The following is an 18,286-nucleotide window of genomic DNA, read 5'->3' as shown; positions in this document are numbered from 1 at the left end:
ACATATATTCTGTGTCTTTCATGTTATCTTACTATATCCCCTTATTATTTTATTTGCTGTTCACGCTTCATTTTTTTCTTATTCGTAATTGACAAGTGATTCCAAAACCCAGGATTGCAAAAACATGGACGTTGGAGCTATTCTTATAACATGTTATTTTGCTCACGTTTTCAGTAAGGTTAATGAAGCAAACACGACGTGTGACGTAAACACGCGCTACAGGAAGCCTCCTCGCTGGAAACAAACCAATCACAGAGCGCCATGGATCTTGAGGACAGCCAATCAGCGTAACCTGTACGATATTTGAAATACGAACTGCCATTAGTTGTGCTAAAGTCAGACCGTTTGTAACTACGTCTGCGTTTGCTTTGTAGTAACTTTCCTAAAATACTGTTTCCGAGCGTTATTGTTGAAAAAAAAAACGAAGGTGAGACGTGTATTCTTTATTTACTCTTTGCCGGGAGAATTATCGCGTTATGTGCTGTTCAGTTAGCGTTGAAGTTAGCTAGGTAGCTAAGTATTTGGGTTTTTATTTGTTCACGTTGGTTTCTCTAAGAAATTACATTGCGATTTACTTAGTCTGTTTTTCGGTTTGTTGTTGAAGGTTTACAAATCTAAACCCTACAGCACACTTCGCTCTAATAAGATTAAGCGCTACGTATGTTTACAGAGACATTCTCATTTTGTGTATCATTACAATGGCTGCGTTTCTCTTTGGGGTTCACTTGTTTAGTGGTATTGCAACGTGTGTGGGCCTATCTGTTAAATGGAACAATACTACAACATCTCTGACTATGATTCTTCTCTCAATACTTTGACTGCTACATCACTTGAATTAAAGTAAATTAAACATTTATAACTCCTTTTCTAAAATAAAACTACTGGAAATTAGTGCAATAAAGAGTCATATATTTGTTTATGTGCGCTCTGCATTTACCAAAACAGGTTTAGTTCGAGTATGTTTAGCTAATTCTTTATAAAGTTTTCTTAATTTATTTGAAACTTGTTGATGTCTTTTAAAATGATGAATCACCAGCATTTGTATGGTGCCTTTCAGAGTCAGAGGACTCCAAAAGCGCTTTACATTACATCATACACACATGAGAGAGAACACTACTTGATCCATTCATAAGTTTGTGTGATGAATACACTTTCTCTTAAAAAGTTGTTTTTCTGTAATTCGATTATGAGATGTATATTTATATCTTGCTACTTTTGAGATTGACTACTTGTTTTATGTAACACTTTATGAGTGGGAGACATGACCATGTCTTGTGTATTATTTTGAGATTTATGTTTTGTGAATTATTCAGGTGCCCAAAAACATGGAGTCTCGTTTTGCTCATCTTCGGCAGAGGGACACAAGTGTGTCGATGTTGAGGGTAAAAGTGTCCCGCAGGAGGTCCCAGTCCCAAAAGGCGAACCGAGAGCGGACCGTGAACACACGCAGACAGCTGGGTCCGCTCGCTGAGCTGGAAAATTCTTCCCATAATGTGTCCGCTGCAACAGTCAACTTGTCAACTACTCGGGAGAAGCAGAACAATGCCAAATTTGCTCCAAGTATGATCCAACTTGAGCTTCTCGGCACAGTTGCACTGATTTCCTTTTCTACACTGTGTTTCAGTAAATGAGCTTTTCCACTGTTTCGTGCCTCACCGAACACTCGTTTTCCAACAGCTGTTGCACAAGAGGAGCGACTGAAACGACTTGAGCGCTGGAAAGAACAGAAGGCTCTTGAGAAGGAGAAGGAAAATAGAGCGAGGGAGCGTAAGGGAGTATTTAAGACTGGTGTCTTCCATCCGAAGGACACCTTCATGTTCAACTCCCTGCCTGCTGTTCCACCTGCCGTGTCCAGACCTAAGGAGGTGAGGGTTCTAAACACTAGAAGCACATTTGTCTTGTTGTTTTTTTTTTTGTGATGAGACGAGTAACAAAACGGTTAAATATTTCTACTCGGTGATTATTAAAATATTTGCGTGTCTTTCAGAAGATGAATGCAGCTCTATACCAGAACACAAGAGTCCTGCGTTCTATGAAACAGCAGCAGCAAGAACCACAAAAGGTGTTTATGAAAACATTCTGATTAGTATTCCTGTGTTTTACATAATAATCATAATAATATTTAGTAATGCATCTTCATTTGCTGTATTTTTGCCCACTTTTGCACAGCCCCTAGCAATGCAGAACCCAAATACTAAAGTAAACGGAGGTAAAGTAGCTTTAATTCTATTTTTATAAAACTTGCATGCAATTGATACGCCTCAGGTGTTTTTATTAAATTTCCACTTTTCTATTTAAAATCTGCTACAGGAAAACAAACCAGGACACGTGCAGCCCCCGTCAAACCTGCACCAGCTGCTGCCAAGTCTAAAGTTAGTGCAGGTAAGGAACAGATGATGAATCCTGGGACACGGCCAGACCATGTACTGTGTTAGCATCTCAAGCTGTGTCTTTGTGTCAGGCTATGCTGTCGTAGCGGGACCTGCACGAGCTTCATCAACCAGATCAGCCAGCAAGACTCTGGTTACAAAAGACGGTCCTAAACCTAAGGCTGCAGGTACACGCGGCTTAGTGTCTGGCGTTTTGACAGATTCAACTTGACTATCATAGAAACACTGAACTGTAGGATGAAGATGTCTTCTGGGAAAACGTAAATGTGTTGAATGTTTCTCTCTGCCTGCAGGTATGAGAACTACCAGGTCCACAGCGGTTGTTAAACCTCTGCCCCCCTCAGCTGGTGAAGTGGAGAACTGTAAAGGTGTCCTTATGTTTTACCACAATCCTTCTAGCTCTTGATGCTGTTTAAAGAAACATTCCTTAAACCACTTTGTGGATCTCCACAGCTGTGAGCATCGCCACAAACGCTGCAGCCTCCAAGGTGAGCACATCTGTAAATGTTCCAGTCAGCGTACCCGAGCCTTTAAGGGTCTGTGCTTAAGTCAGGGTATCTGCAGGTTTAAGGGAACCAAATTTAAGACTTTTTAAGACCTTTTTTATGGCCACTTAAACCAAATTTAAGCTTTATTTTCCAGCTATTGCCTGGAACCGGTGCTAACCACGTCGCAAACGTGGGATTAGCCATCCAGCTACCATTAAACTTGCACTTCCCCATGGTGCAAGCTCCCACTAGCTCAACCAGCTAATGTGCTCAACTAAAAATGGCCCCCTTTCACAACCAACTGAATGTGTACGGTTCTGCTTACGCCAACATCATACACAAAAAATGCTGAATACTAACTAGAAATTCATGAAAATTTTATAGACATAAAAGAATCCTGTTTATTGGGTCTTTGGTAATTTAAGACATTTGGAAACTGTATTTAAGGATTATTTGTCATTTTTAAGGATTTTTAAGGCCTTAAATTTGGAAAAGCTAATTTAAGACTTTTTAAGGACCCGCGGATACCCTGTTAAGTGTTGCTGTTGTGATTCTCTCCAGGAGCCAGAGCTGGGGGGGCATCAGACCCAGGAAGTAGAGAAAAGCATTTCTCCTGAGGTTGAAGACATGATGGTGGACCATCCCCCCGAGGAGCTCGTTCCTGCCGGCACTCCGTCCTTTGCTCCGAAGGGATTCGTGTTCCAGGCTCCTGCTGGATTGTTGTCCTTTAACTTTGAGCCGATGACCCCCCGTTCAGCTGACTCCTTCCTCACACCAAGGTCTGGTCCCCCCCCCCCCCCCCCCCCGTACTTGTTCAACATTTACAAACTCAACATATCTTTAATGTAGATTAGTGTTGCTTCTTCCCCTTTTAAACAAATGTAAAACAAAAAATATTTGTTCATGGCCGACATGCTTCTCTTTGCTCTTCCCTCAGTTCCAGTTTCATTTTTCCTCCGGTCCCAACTTTGAACGATGAGGCACGGTCAGCGCTGAGTGAACCCACTCCACCAGAGGCTCCTCTCTGCCCTCCTTGTTCAGCTCCTTCAGTTGCTCCTCCAACTCCAGGGAGTTCCTCTGAACCAAAGCATGATGTAGCTTACTTCAGGTGATGTGCTGTTTTTATTTTTTAAGAGATTCTCCAAATAGCTGGCTGGTAACAAACAGGCCAGTTCGTGTAACTTTCTAATGAATAGTTTAGAAAGACGGATGTGATTTTCTGCCCTAACCTTTTGCAGTAAGTCTATAGACGTTTCCTTTATGATGTAGATTTTAAAAGTCTCCTGTGATGTTGTGACAAATTCCATCACACGTTTATGGTGCTTTAGCCTTATTTTCTCTGACTTGTGTGTGATTTATTCTGTTTTATCGTTTATTCAGACTGGAAATTGCAAATGAGATGGACAGACTAACATCCCTTTGTCTCTATTGGGAGTCTAAAGTGGAGGATGAATCCATCCCAGAAGAAAGTGAGTCCCTCTTCCTCCTCAGAAGGCATATTTAATTAAATGTGAATTGGTTTATATCCGTGACTGGACTTTAGAACAAAATGCACCACACAGCACTCTTGTCTGACAGTGAGGGATCGAATGCGTACGGCTGTGGGACAAGCTAGGCTGCTGATGAAAGAGCGCTTCAAGCAGTTCGGTGGTCTGGTGGATGACTGCGAGCTGGGGCGTGGGGAGAAAGTCACCACCTGCATGGACCTGCAGGGATTCTGGGACATGGTTTTTTTCCAGGTCAGTCTCCCGTGGCAGAGTTTCAGGGTGACACCGGAAAAACGCAGGAAAATAACCACGTTAATTCTGTCAGGTGGAAGATGTCAACAAGAAGTTTGATGCTCTGAAAGAGTTGGAGGGTCGAGGCTGGGTGGAAGAGCACAAACCACCACCCCGTCAGAGGAAAATGAAGGTAACAACTAGGGGTGGGCTATATAAACGATAGAAGGTAGAAACAATATAAAATTAGGTAATGATAGAGTTTTTGGCTATATCGCGATAACACATGACGTCACTAAGATGTGCACCCTGCTGACATTGGGACAACAGAATGGCCGTGACTGCAAGCCTGGAGTGGGCGGAGGAGGAGGCCTATATGCCTCAAGTGGCATATATTTGCCACATGAGGATATTTAAAAGCATGTCAATTTTGACACATATAAACAGAGGAAAAAATATATATCGTTACCGCACATGCTTCAGATTATATCGCAATATTATTACATTATATATATATTATTTAAGAATGGATTCATTCAGCCATTATAATTACCCCAAAGCATAAGAACCATTCATTTGATTAAACACATTTATAATGAGCAAAATGATAATGGTTACTTTAACATTAAAATCAAGAAAAAGAAGTTTAAACTTTATGTTTTGACTTGGTCTGGGTACAACTCATGGAAACACATCTTCTGGTAGACTGCGGGTGGCTGATGTTATGGTTTCCTCCCAGACTCGCTGGCGTTCAGGTCTTAATCTGTGGGTGAAAGTTCTCAATGACCCAGCTTTGACCCAGCTGAGTCCAGCACCACCATTGTGACAGAAAACCCATATTTCCTCACGTTACACAATATAGATTTGAGGCCATATTGTCCAGCCCTAGTAACACTAAAACAAGACCACCCAACATGCAAGGAGCAAACTTTTCTTAGATGCATGCTTTCTTTTTAGATTTTTTGAGCTTCGTCATGTTTTGGAAATCCCGGTTTAACCAGCCTCCTTTTCTTTTGACAGAAACCACCAGCAGCCGCCCCCAAACCAGCAGCGAACAAGACTGCAGCCAAGTCTCGTCTGGCGGCTGCGAAAGCTGCCATGAAAGCCAAGCAGCAGCAGGAGGCGGAGGCGGAGACGGCAGCTGAAGATCCTGTAAAGTCCCAGGAGCTGCAGCTTCAAACTCAGGGGACTGTGGCGTTTGATGGAGTCTTCAAGGTGGAGAGCCCAGCTAAACCATCAGGTGAGTGCTAGCCCACACCTTTAAGGGAACTTGTAAAATTAGTTGGTGTACCTTTCCTCATCTGTGTCACATTTGTATTTCAGTCAGGAGATCTAGCAGGCTCAGCGCCGTCGTGCTTCCTCCGGCTTCTCCTTGTTCCCTCTTCTCTCCCAGAAGAGTCAGTCGAAGGTCTCGGGTGGTGGCCCAGACTCCTGCTCGGCCTATCTGCCCTCCAGAGAATTTCTGCCTTGCTCTTGAGCAAACTCCGGCTCCAAAGTCCCAGCGAGGCACTCCTCAGACCTCTCACAGCAAACAGGACATGGCACACACCTCTCTTTGTTTTTCACCTGTGAATGAGGTGCCTTCAGAGGAGCTCCAGTCCAAGCAGAACCTCACACAACGGTCAGAATGCGTGTCCATGGAGGAAGACGTTTTGATCAACTCAACAGCTGATAAAATAGAGGACATCCGTCTCTCACCACGTCGTTCCCCCTCTCCGTGCCAAACTCCCTCTTTAGTTCTCCAGGCTCCAGAACCTCCACCCACCCCAAGTTTCACGCCGTCTCCCATTGTTCCTCCTGCTCAGACACCCGTCTCCTCTCCTGTGCAGTTCTCCATGCAGACCCCACCCTCTACAGATGCTTCCACAGTTGAGGTAAGCAATCTTAGTTCCATTCATTTGGGTCTGTTTTTGGTCTTATGACTGATGATTTTGTAACTGTAGGAACTTCCTGGTTTGGACATTGAGCGCTACTTGCAGCCCTCACAGAGATGCAGCATGTCCCCCGTGGGAGCAGATGTAGAGATGGAGAGTCCCAGCAGTCCTGAGGAGCTCCTCGTGCCGCAGGAACCAGGTAGGACTGGCATCTGCATTCACGTTTTGTGCTTTATCTTGACATGCAGGCTGTTTAAAACGGTTTCTAGGTAAACACATCTCACCTGCCAAATTAAAGCCAAGGCTTGTGGCGATGAGCTGCACCTGACTAGCTGAACACTTCTCACACTTTCACTTGTTCTGTCACCACAGCGGTGTCTTCGGTGCTGGCCGTTCCGTCGTGCAAGGTTAACGTTTTTCTGCTTTTTATTTCTTACTCCCTCTAACTTATGATTTATTACCACCTCACTAATGATGTTTTTGTTTTTCAGATCCAGACAGCAGAGTCTGACATGCTTCTGTTCACCCCCAACCCCAAGGACCGAATCCGTCCATCTGTCTGTCCGAGTGATCTGATGGTCTTCACCCCTCCCTCCTTCTAACATGGGACTAACATCTGGACGTCTTTGATTTTCGTTTATTGTTTTAAAAAGACACAAGTTATTTTCTCATTAGTTTTATTTTAACACCAGAAGAAAATAGTTTTGTAGTTTTGTTTTGATCAAAGTTGTTATTAAAGTTCTTGTTATAACCAGAAGATTTTGGTTCAAATTTAAACACTTTGCTTTTTTTTTTAAGACTGTTGATGTATCAAGTAAAGCATAGAAGATTTCTGTTTTTAGAGTTTCTCTTTATAATCTGCAATAAAGTTTCCTTGGTTGCTGCTTTTTGGCACAAAGGATCAAATTCAAACACTCTAACAAGAAAAAAAACAACATTGCACACCAATTAAAACTCCTAACTTGTACTTCCTCACGGTCCTTTGTTGTTCTGCTCCTTGAGGAGCATCTCCATCTTTTCAGTCACTTTCTGGTAAAAAGCAACTGCGGGGAAGAGGTGGTGTTCGAGGAACAGCTGGAATTGCAGCAGTAGATGGGTTTGGCTCTTTCTGCTGTGAACATCTTCCTCATGTAGACGTGCCTCATGCTCTAGATGTAAAGTAATAGGGATGTGTGTTAGTGAAACTGGCATTACAATATGTATCATGAAACGGGAGACGATACAATATATGTAATATTGCGATACACTCAGTCAGATGATATTAGCAGTTTTTTAAAACTGAATTGTAGGAAAATTCAATAAACAGTTCAAAATGATGTTTAACATGAGGTATCAACCACATCAGAGGGATTTACATTTCAATGGTGGAAACAAAACCCATTGCACACGGCTAATGCGGTCAGTGTTTGAATTGCACCAAAAGGAAAGAAAATACACAAATGTTTGCATGTAAACTCTTACAAAAATTAGACACACGGCTTTTGAATATTTATATAATATTGCAGGAAACAATATCACAATACATTACCATATCAATATTTCTTACATTCCTATAAAGTAATATGTCGGATCAAATGCATTTGATTTGAAATCAGCCTGATCACTGTCTGGATAACCAAACACCTCTAATCTAGAGATCCATTTATAAAGCCTCATACTAGTGATGGGATTCCGGCTCTTTTTAGAGAGCCGGTTCTTTCAGCTCCCAAGTGGTTCCTCAGATTTTCTGTTGCGTAGAGTACATTTATAACCAAAATAATGCAAAACTATATGTAAAATGATTTACTAATGCAAAAAAATGCTATACATCAAATATTTTTCATTTCTACAGATTTAATAACTGAACACTTTAAGAAATCTCCACTTTCCAACTGCTGGCACTCATTTTCTCACCGTCTTCGTCGCACTCTCTCTCTCGCTCGCCGTTTACCTCTTCATTCACTCGTCTCCCTCCACCCGCGTGTGCTCTGCTGTGTGTCGGAGTCTGATCCTCCCTCTCCCCTGCCCCTACTGCTCTGTGTGTGGACAGTCTGGACATGCAGTTACACATGTTGACCAATCGCCTGTAGCTTTCATCAAAGCAAGAGGGGAGGGGAGGGGACGGCTCCCGTAGTTCACTTCAAAGAGCCGGCTCTTAGAGCGGCTCTTTGAATTTAAGCACTAACATGACCTCTCTTCTGAAGTGCCTTGATAATCTTCAGCTGTGGCTCTCACACAACTTACAGCTATTGAATCAAGATAGTGTATAGTTTTTACCCCTCCAAACCACTCTGGTGTCCTTGTAACCGAACTCAGTCATCTGGCCCTCAAACGTAAACCTTACATTAACTCTGAATCATCTTTGATGAATAATTGAACTTTGATGAGGAGATCAAAGTTCAATTATTCATCGTTCGCGACCGACACATCACTACCTCATACACGATGTTTTTATTCGGCCTGTTGTCATCTGTCAGTAAAATGTTTCATGTCAGTAAAGAAACTGCATCAGACAAATATAACCTCAGTAAATATGAAATGCAGTATTTTTTTTTGTTTGTTTGTTTTGGTAGTAAGCTGACCAACCAGCCCAGCCCTATGTGACAGCTCAATAAAAAACATTCAGTACAAATTCAATTCAAAATTACTTCATTAATCCCAGGGGGAAATTGATTGCTGTAGTAGCTCAGAATAATAATAATAATCAAGTCATCAAAGAGTTGTTGTATATTACAATGGCTGTTGGCAGGAAGGATCTCCAGTAGCGGTCAGTGTTGCAGCCAAACTGAAGAAGCCTCTGACTGAAGACACTCTTCCGTTGTCGGACAGTCTTGTGAAGAGAATGCTCAGGGTTGTCCATCATTTTCTTGATTCTCTGGAGAATCCTTCTTTCATTATCTCCTCCAGTGGTTCCACAGTCGTCCCCAGAACAGAACCAGCCTTTTTTATTAGGCTGTTGAGCCTTTTCAGGTCCCTGCTTCTGATGCTGCTACCCCAATAGATGATTGCTGAAGAGATGACACTCTCAACAACAGACTTGTAGAAGATGGGCAGCATCTTGCCACAGACATTGAAGGACCTAAGCGTCCTGAAGAAGTGCAGTCTGCTGTGTCCCTTCTTGTAAACGGCTTCGCTGTTCTTTCTCCAGTCCAGTCTGTTGTCCAGGTGAACTCCAAGGTATGTATTCCTCAACCACCTCCACTTCTTCTCCCATGATGGAAACAGTGTTTGACTCCACCCTGTTTCTTCTGAAGTCTAAAAGCATCTCCTTTGTTTTGTTCACATTTCAGGTCAGATGATTGTTTCCACACCACGCCACAAAGCGCTCCACCAGCTCTCTGTACTCAGCTTCCTGTCCATCTCTGATACACCCGACGACTGAATAGAATAGAATTAGAATAGAATTCAACTTTATTGTCATTGCACATGTACAGGTACAGGACAACGAAATGCAGTTTGCATCCATCCAGAAGTGCTTTAGCTGTGATATAGATGTATTACAATATATATTAGCAATAATATAGATGTGTAAGTATATTACAGAAATGGATCTATTACGTATGTTATAATGTACACGGTATGAAGTATGTTATGAATACTCTATGACTATAAGTATGTACAGGCTTAGTTAATACAAGCAGTCCATGAGTTTAACGTGGGTCATATGTCAGGAGGCAGAGTTCAGGAGTCTGACAGCTGTTGGGAAGAAACTGTTCCGGTACCTGGTGGTCTTAGTCCGGAGGCTCCTGTAGCGCCTCCCAGAGGGCAGCAGGGTGATCAGTGCATGTGATGGGTGACTGCGGTCTCTGATGATTTTCCCTGCCCTTTTCAGACACCGCTTCCTGTAGATGTCCTTTATGGCAGGAAGTGGTGCTCCGGCGATGCGCTGGGCAGTTTTCCCGACCCTCTGCAACGCCTTCCGGTCCGAGGCGGAGCAGTTCCCAACTGCAGAGTCATCTGAGTATTTCTGTAGATGACAGGTCTCTGATTTGTACTGGGAGTCTGAGGTGTACAGGGTGAAAAGGAATGGTGAGAGTACAGTCCCCTGTGGTGCTCCAATGTTACTGATCGCCTGGTTTGATGTGCAGTTCTTCAGTCTCACAAACTGTGGTCTGTTTGTCAGGTAGTCTTTAATCCAGACGATAGTTGAGGGCCCCACCTGTGTCTTCTGGAGTTTCTGGCAAAGTACATCAGGCTGGATTGTGTTAAATGCACTGGAGAAATCAAAGAACATGACGCTGACAGTGTTGCCTGCTTTGTCCAGATGACAGTGGGTTGGTTGAAGCAGCTGGATGATGGCATCTTCAACTCCAACTCCATGGCGATAAGTAAACTGCAGCGGGTCCTGATATGTTCTAGTTTGCTTATTTAGGTGGACCAACAGGAGTCTCTCCAGGACCTTCATGATGTGGGATGTCAGGGCAACCGGTCTGTAGTCGTCGTTGACTGATGGGCGAGTTTTCTTTGGAACTGGAACAAGGCAGGATGTCTTCCACAGGACTGGAACCTTCTCCTGGGCCAGGCTGAGGTTGAAGAGGTGCTGCACAATCCCACAAAGCTGCTCTGCACAAGCCTTCAGTACTCTGGGGCTGACACCATCTGGACCTGCAGCCTTGTTCCTGTTCAGTCTCTCCAGCTGCCTCTTCACCTGACTTCTAGAGACGGATAGATAGGAGGAGGAGGTAAATGGGGCAGCAGCATCTCCTGACTTGGTTGAAGACAGATTTATAGAACCAGAAGAGTCCATGACTGTGTTAGAGGACAAAAGAGCTGGCGTGTGACAGGAAAATGTTGGATCAGAGGAGGATGGGATGTCTGATTGGTTGGGGACAGGCGAGGAGAATGCTGGGTTTGTTCCTGAACTGAAGAGCCTTGATCAAAGGTCAGACATTCTTCTGGATGTTCTGCTAGAGAGCAGAGTTCATGGTTCCGTCTGGCAGCAACCAGGCCTTAAGCATGCTAGTGAAACAACTCAGCTTCCCACATAATCTGATTAATCCCCGTGCATTTGTGATTTAACAAAAGAGAACATGTTTCCGCAAATGGCCAGGTTGCATTGGAGAGCTTTTTCCACCAAACTGCAGTTGCAGACACACACACACACACACACACACACACACACACACACACACACACACACACACACACACACACACACACACACACACACACACACACACACACACACACACACACACACACACACTGGTAAAAATACACTAGAACATCTCATCGCTAGGGCACCTTTAAAAACAGTAGTAATGAAGCAACCAAGTTCTGTTCCAATTTATGTAACGAAAAGTTACAGATCAGTGCACACCTGCAGGTGGAGAAATGTGTTCATCTTGACCTTTCATTTCTCCAGTTTCCACATTCTCAGAGGTGACATTTCCTGTCTGGAATAAGATACAAGTAGTTTAGCAAATACGTCATTAATGTCAAATGTGATGCAGACGTTTTTATTTTAATCACAATCAAACGTAAACAAAAATGGACCAGCAAAAGTATAATTAGCTGGTTTCCTATGGCTTTTTTTCTCAGCCACTAATTTCCATTCAAATCTGGATTGGACAAAAACAAGATGTCTGAGGAATGATGTGATTTAGAAGAGAGACATCTAACCAGTTGGGAATGACCATTTGCATCATCAGTCTCCTCGGGTAGATTCTCTGTGGACTTATTGTCTGATGTGAGAAGAACCTGGTCCTCCTCTGGAGTTTCAGAAACCTGCAGACATTTAACTTCTGCACAGCCAATAAGCACCTCAAAAAACTCCAGGAACGTAATCTACAACAGAAAAGCAAGATTAGTGACGCTTATGGCAGAGCTGAATGAGTGAATGTGCTTAAACAACAAGGGCAAACCTCCAGTCCCACACAGGGGGGGTCAACTCTTTCGGCAGTTATGATCTTCACAAGTCTCGTCGAGGTCAGCTGGTCGTCCAACAGACGCAGATGCTAAATGAAAACATATCCAAAGACTGAAACACCAACTAGTTACACTACAGTTTTATTGGACTAATCTCAAGGGATTGTAGCAACATAAAAAACAGAACATACAGAAATATGCAAAACAAAAACGGATTAGGCTAGAAGAAAACAGAGGATGCAAGGAGCTGTTGAAGGTACCTTGAACATCAACATCAGATGTCTGAAAGTCATGGTCCGGTCATCTCTGTGGGGCATGTAGACCCCGCAGAAGGTCTCAAAGACTTCCCAGCACCTCTCTGTGTACTTCAGAGCCTCTACTGCAAATTCTGGTTGCCTAAAAAGGAAGCCTGGTGAAAGAGAGCTGCAGTTATGGAAAGCTGAGCTTAAACCTAGCATTAATATTTTTTTAATAAACGCAAACATTAGCAGCAAAACTAGCTACTATACAACTCGTAGCAAGTATTCTAGAACAATTCTGCCAGGATAACCATGGTATTTATGTCAATGAACAGGTTATAAAATAGAATTAGCATGAAGTGGCATGAATTGTTTGTGACTGAGACTGTTTTAAGGTACTTTGTATACAAATGGCCCATTTGTGATTAACTGTTATGTGCCCAATCAGAACAAATGTCTTTTTCCCCAAACTGAGGTTACTTACAGCGCTATCTACAACAGGGAAGACGCTTGCTATTTAAGAACTTTCCAGAGAACCCCACTCTGTAGGATGTGGACCATCACTTTAAAAGTTTATGTTTATTCATTTAGCAGACGCTTTTATCCGAAGCGACTTACAATTTATAACCTATAGAGCATGTTGTGATCTATGGGGGAAACCGGAGTACCCGGAGGAAACCCACGCATGCATGGGGAGAACACGCAACTCCACGCAGAAAGGTCACAGCCGAGTTTCGAACCTGCAACCTTCATGCTGCGAGGCAACAGTGCTAACAACTGTGACACCATGCAGCCCAAAAGTTCTAATCAACAGCAAAAATATTAGGATTCTATTCTTTTAAATAAAGTTTAAACTAGTTATAATGAGACCAATTTATTAGAAAAGAATAAAAGTATAAAAACAATAAAATTGCTATAATTTCTGATCTTTATATTTGGTGTTTTTTCTTGAATTTATTTTTCTTCAGGTTTCCATGTTGACATTTTGTAATCAACACATGACCATTCTTGTAAAATACGTTTTCTCATCTATCAGTCAAATCAAATTAGCACCTTTTACTTTTGTAGCATTTGGGAGGATGTCATCAATCAGCAGTTTGGAGAAGCAGGAGGCTAGAAGGTAGCTCTGTGACCTGTAAACACAACACAAAAAATATGTTAAGGCACCTTTTTCTTTTGTGCCAGCTAAGATATTTGCTTTTAGAAACTTTCACTTTTGTCACAGCTTAACTAAATCAATTTTATTTTCTTTCTCTAAAGATAATGCACGTTTATTTAAGCCTACTTGTGATTATCTAATAGAGGAAGTTTGATCACTTACATCATGTCTTCATGGTAGATGTAGTAGGCCACAACCACAAGACAGCTGAGGAGCTCTCTTAGATGCACGGTGGTGAAAGGGGAGTGAATCTCTGCTACGCTGGCCTTTCCTGGAACACAGAATGAAAATGACTATTCAAACTTCTCAAATTCAGTTTTGTATATCAAAGACAGGTCACCTCTGATAAAAGAGTCAATCTGTGTCAGAGTAAGTTCATGAGCATGGATGCTGCAGTCTTTGAGCAGGCGCCAGAACTGCAGACGGGACATCAGCAAGCTGTCATCTGGAGAGCGTCCGAGCCGGCAGTAGAAACCATAGATGAGCCTCAGCTCTGTGCGATGACACCACACCGCAGACTTCACCTGTTGGACACATACCTCAGCTTCACAGAGGGAACAAGGTGGAAAATGACGTGTTTGTCTGTGTAAGATAACAACGAACATGTCTGAGCTCAGTCTTGTGATTCCTCTTCGGAATTTTCTCCAGAAGATATTCAATGTCGATGGCCATGTCATCTCCTACGAATAGGTCCCTCTCTGACACAGTCAAACCATCTGCTGAGATCAACACATTCAAAGGTTCTTGAAACAGACCTGCAAAAGCTGATTCTTAACTTCGTCTTTTAGACTACCGAGAGGTGTTCCATTTCTACCTGATCTGGCCGTCGCCACCTTATCATCCACAAACTCTACTTCAAGAATTCGCCCATCCTTGGTGGTGAATTTACCCTAAAAACACAGAACACACTGTATCCAGCATAAGACCTGCGTCTCATTGCAACTGTTTTACAAAGAAAATCGAGAAAAAACCCCAGAAAAACAGTCAACAAGACTTGATAGAAAAATTACAACAGAGGTGCCTTGTGTACTATCTGAGAGACCATACCTGTCCATGTTTCATGTTGTTCCTCCATCCTCCTTTGTAGATGGCACCACCTGCATAGTAAAAGCTTCCCTGCCCATGTCTCTGACCCTTAAAGAAGTTCCCTATATAATGGGGGCTCTGGAAATAACGGGTTCCACTGCTATTCTTCAGGATCCAGATGTGTTTCCCAAGTCCATGCTGGCATAGAGAAAAAAGCAAATTGAAAAAAAAAATCCATCTTCTGTAAACATTAAAATCTGAAGAAACAATATTTCATCAATACTCGATTGGTGCATTCTTTAAAAACTCACCTGGACTCCATGCTCCCATTTCCCAACATAGCGCTGTCCCAGGTTCACCCAGATCATGGTGCCCTCTCCATGTCTCATGTTGTTCTTCCACCCACCAGAATAAGTGTCACCAGACCGGTAGCTGTTCACAAATACTTTGTCTTTGAGCATCTGAAGCAGACGCCAGTGAGGAATCTAACCACATACCGTCGCTCTCCTGATCCCTCTCTGCTGTTCATCACCCAGTCTCCTTTATACCAGGAGGACTTCTTGTTGTTAAAGAACATGGTGCCCTAAAGAGACAGGGCCAGCTAAAGACAGTGATGAACAAATACATGAATATGTGAGTGGATCATACCTTCCCATGCTTTTTGCCTCGATGCCACTGTCCTGTGTAAGACACGTCATGTTTAGGACATGTGTATGTCCCTGTCCCGTGTCTTTTTCCACTGTGGACTTCCCCCGTATACGCGCTGCCATCTGGCCAGGTGAACGCACCCTGGCCCATTGGAGTGTTCCGCACAAATTCACCCTGTTCGATGGGACACGCACACTCACTTCCACAGTTATTAAACGTACCTTTTTTAGATTTGGTATGAGCCGTTATAAACAAATACAACAACGAGATATGTGGAATGAAATATAGTTGAAGCTGAAACAAACAGATTGCCCCCTAGAGCAGACGTGGGGAGCCCTGGTCCTCGAGGGCCGTATCCTGCATGTCTTTGCTCCAACACTTATGCTTCTGTGGTTGAGTCACCTGTGCAGCAGCTCATCAGGCTCTGCAGAAGCCTGTTAATCACCTGCTGATTGAAATCAGGTGTGTTGAAGCAGGGTTGAAACTAAAATATGCTGGACCAGGGTTCCCCACCCCCGCCCTAGAGGTTGGCTGCAGTATACATTTTAAACCCCACCCATCTACATTATTAAACAGAAGATTTAAAAAAAAAATACACTTAATGTTTTATTTCAGGAAGGTGAAGCTCTCGATTTACCGGCCAATTCATGATTCTACCCTCACCTGTGGTCTCGAGCTTTGGGTACTGACCGAAAGAATGAGATTGCGGATACAATCGGCTGAATACGTTTTTTCTACAGGGTGACAAGCTCGGTCATGCGGGAGGGGCTCGGAGTAGATCTGCTGCTCCTCCAGATCAAGAGGAGTTAGCTGAGGTGGCTCAGGCATCTGGTCAGGATGCCTCCAGGACGTCTCCCTGGTGAAGTTTTCTGGGCACGTCCAGCCTGGAGGAGACATTAAAGGAAGACCGACACGTCGGAGGGACTAGGTCTCACGGCTGGCCAGGGAACGCCTTAGGATTCCACCGGAGGAGCTGGCCCAAAAGGCTGGGGAGAGAGAAGTCTGGGCCTCTCTGCTTAGGTTGCTGCCCCCGCGACCCGACCGCGGGTAAGCGGAAGAGAATGGATGGATGGTTTTATTTCAGGAGGTGGCTTTTGTTTACATGCAGAATTCTTGTCTTCCTGGTGTATCTTTAAATATTAACACATTTTTTTAACCAAAAAACACCTGTTTGAGTTTCATTTTGGATTTAAAGGTTCAACATAGGAACACATGTAAACAGGATTTTTGGCTTTACATTTGAACAACAGGAGATGACAGGGATATGTTGTCCATCTGTTTATACCGGTTGTAGAAAAACATTAGTTATTCAGTCCTGGTCCTCTCTATCCAGCATGTTTTCGTTGCACCAGCAGGTGATTAACAGGCTGGTGAACAGGTGATTCAACCATTGAATCAGGTGTGTTGGAGCAGGGAAACAACTAAAATATGCCAGATAGCAGCCATCAAAACCATAATGAGACACTACTGAATTAATGTTCTATAGAGCAGGTTGACTTATTTAAAAATAGGCTCAAAATATGATAAAGCACATTACCTCATATTTGTGTCTATTAGCGCATACAAGGACACCAAGCCCCTCCATAACTCCTTTAGAAAACATTCCCTTTAGGAAAAATGAATCCTTTTATTAACATTTGTTAAAAAAAATACAACTTAGCAACATTTTCATGTGGTCAAGCAACATTTCTCTACTTTTTTAAGACTGAGAGGGTAAAGTTCATGACTGACTACCTTGTATAGATGTCCTCCTTCATAAGAAGCAACACCTTCTCCATGAAACTGTCCATCACGGGTGTCACCTTCATACCTTTCACCAGTAAAAACACTCAGTCTTACAACCCAGTCTCTAAAAGTGAATTTAACAGTAAATATTTCTTGGCCTCTTTGGTGTCATCGTCATAAATGATACCTTTGTATTTCCAGGTAAACTCCAAAGCAGTCGTCGGTAGGGAACCGAAGCTCAGCTCCATCTGCCGCTAATGACCAACTTTTATCTGTGAAATGTTCAGCCGAACTACTGTCATCGTTTTCCGTTGATTTCTGCATCTTTTCCACACGTTTTCTTGTTTTACCCAAAGGTTTTGCCACAGTAGCCTGGTTTTGGGTCCCTCGTATCTCCATGACAACAGAAAAGACTACGGCAGCCTTGTTGGGCCAAAACAAGTAGACCTTTTGAACAAAACAAGCGAAATGAGGCTATTTTAAAGACATTTAAATCCCCACCAAAGCTTTTCTCATCAATTCCCAAGTGATTTTACACCTGGGAGGGTTTCATGCATTTATTTAAAAGTTTCAAATTTATTAGTCATACATGTAAACTCCAAATTTTGAGAAATTAATCTTGTTAGCTACTTTTCGATTTTTGGGGGGGGGGGGGGGGGGGGATTTTTTTAATCACGTAAAAAAAATGAAATAAAGAAAATCAAAAATTATTTCAGCCATTATAAAGAAGAACCTGTCAAGATAAAAATCATGAAATGCTTCATGACAAAGATAGAAAATAAATAAAAAAGATTAAAAATATCATAAAAAGGAGAAAAAAAACAATTTTTATTAAAAAATGTAAGGAAAAGGAAAGAGAAAATGATCAGTGGATTCCAGGAAAGGCGGAATTGGTAGAAAGAGCTGAATAAAGAGAGGGTAGTGATGAAGATCATGCAAAAGTCAGTCTGAACAGGTGAGTTTTCAGCTGCTTTTTAAAGGAGACCACTGAGTCCACTCACACATATGTATAATTAACATTATCACCATATTTATTCTGAATGCAAAGCATTATTAGTCATTTTTTATGTAAGAACTTCCACAACTGGGAAATAAATCCTACTTGCTAGTGCTCTTAAAGAAATAAAACATTATTTTTCATAACATCCGATATTTTCTAAATGTGTTACAAA

The 18,286-nt window shown here is 42.6% G+C and overlaps 2 protein-coding genes across 5 annotated transcripts; one reads left to right on the top strand and one right to left on the bottom strand.

Annotated features, from left to right (window-relative positions):
- Window positions 1-279: 279 nt before the first annotated feature.
- dlgap5 (discs, large (Drosophila) homolog-associated protein 5) lies at window positions 280-7,437 on the top strand. 2 transcript variants are annotated; one of them, XM_015963569.3, is made up of 19 exons: window positions 280-427; window positions 1,314-1,560; window positions 1,678-1,865; window positions 1,988-2,062; window positions 2,170-2,209; window positions 2,311-2,382; window positions 2,462-2,557; window positions 2,684-2,758; window positions 2,844-2,878; window positions 3,440-3,657; window positions 3,816-3,986; window positions 4,259-4,347; window positions 4,457-4,617; window positions 4,691-4,789; window positions 5,617-5,836; window positions 5,920-6,470; window positions 6,540-6,669; window positions 6,843-6,877; window positions 6,962-7,437. In XM_015963569.3, exons 2-19 carry the CDS (start codon window positions 1,326-1,328, stop codon window positions 7,070-7,072), a joined length of 2,601 nt encoding a protein of 866 aa, XP_015819055.1. In that variant the 5' UTR covers window positions 280-427; window positions 1,314-1,325; the 3' UTR covers window positions 7,073-7,437. The 2 variants fall into 2 exon arrangements, with proteins under 2 accessions (XP_015819055.1, XP_054605048.1); XM_054749073.2 differs by lacking the exon at window positions 6,843-6,877.
- rsph10b (radial spoke head 10 homolog B) lies at window positions 7,251-17,520 on the bottom strand. Of its 3 annotated transcripts, none has more exons than XM_015963570.3 (17): window positions 17,302-17,520; window positions 17,124-17,199; window positions 16,927-16,995; window positions 15,390-15,563; window positions 15,239-15,324; window positions 15,053-15,173; window positions 14,763-14,939; window positions 14,530-14,605; window positions 14,319-14,434; window positions 14,056-14,239; window positions 13,878-13,986; window positions 13,610-13,689; window positions 12,578-12,726; window positions 12,314-12,406; window positions 12,072-12,236; window positions 11,770-11,845; window positions 7,251-7,618 (listed from the first exon to the last, which is right to left on the bottom strand). In XM_015963570.3, exons 1-17 carry the CDS (start codon window positions 17,511-17,513, stop codon window positions 7,443-7,445), a joined length of 2,139 nt encoding a protein of 712 aa, XP_015819056.1. In that variant the 5' UTR covers window positions 17,514-17,520; the 3' UTR covers window positions 7,251-7,442. The 3 variants fall into 3 exon arrangements, with proteins under 3 accessions (XP_015819056.1, XP_015819057.1, XP_054605049.1); XM_015963571.3 differs by having other exon boundaries at window positions 14,319-14,431; XM_054749074.2 differs by lacking the exon at window positions 7,251-7,618 and adding an exon at window positions 10,852-11,104.
- Window positions 17,521-18,286: the final 766 nt, after the last annotated feature.

The sequence above is a fragment of the Nothobranchius furzeri genome, chromosome 16 (genome assembly GCF_043380555.1).
Source record: "Nothobranchius furzeri strain GRZ-AD chromosome 16, NfurGRZ-RIMD1, whole genome shotgun sequence".
Lineage (NCBI taxonomy): Eukaryota > Metazoa > Chordata > Actinopteri > Cyprinodontiformes > Nothobranchiidae > Nothobranchius > Nothobranchius furzeri.
This window is presented reverse-complemented; position numbering and strand designations above follow the sequence as displayed.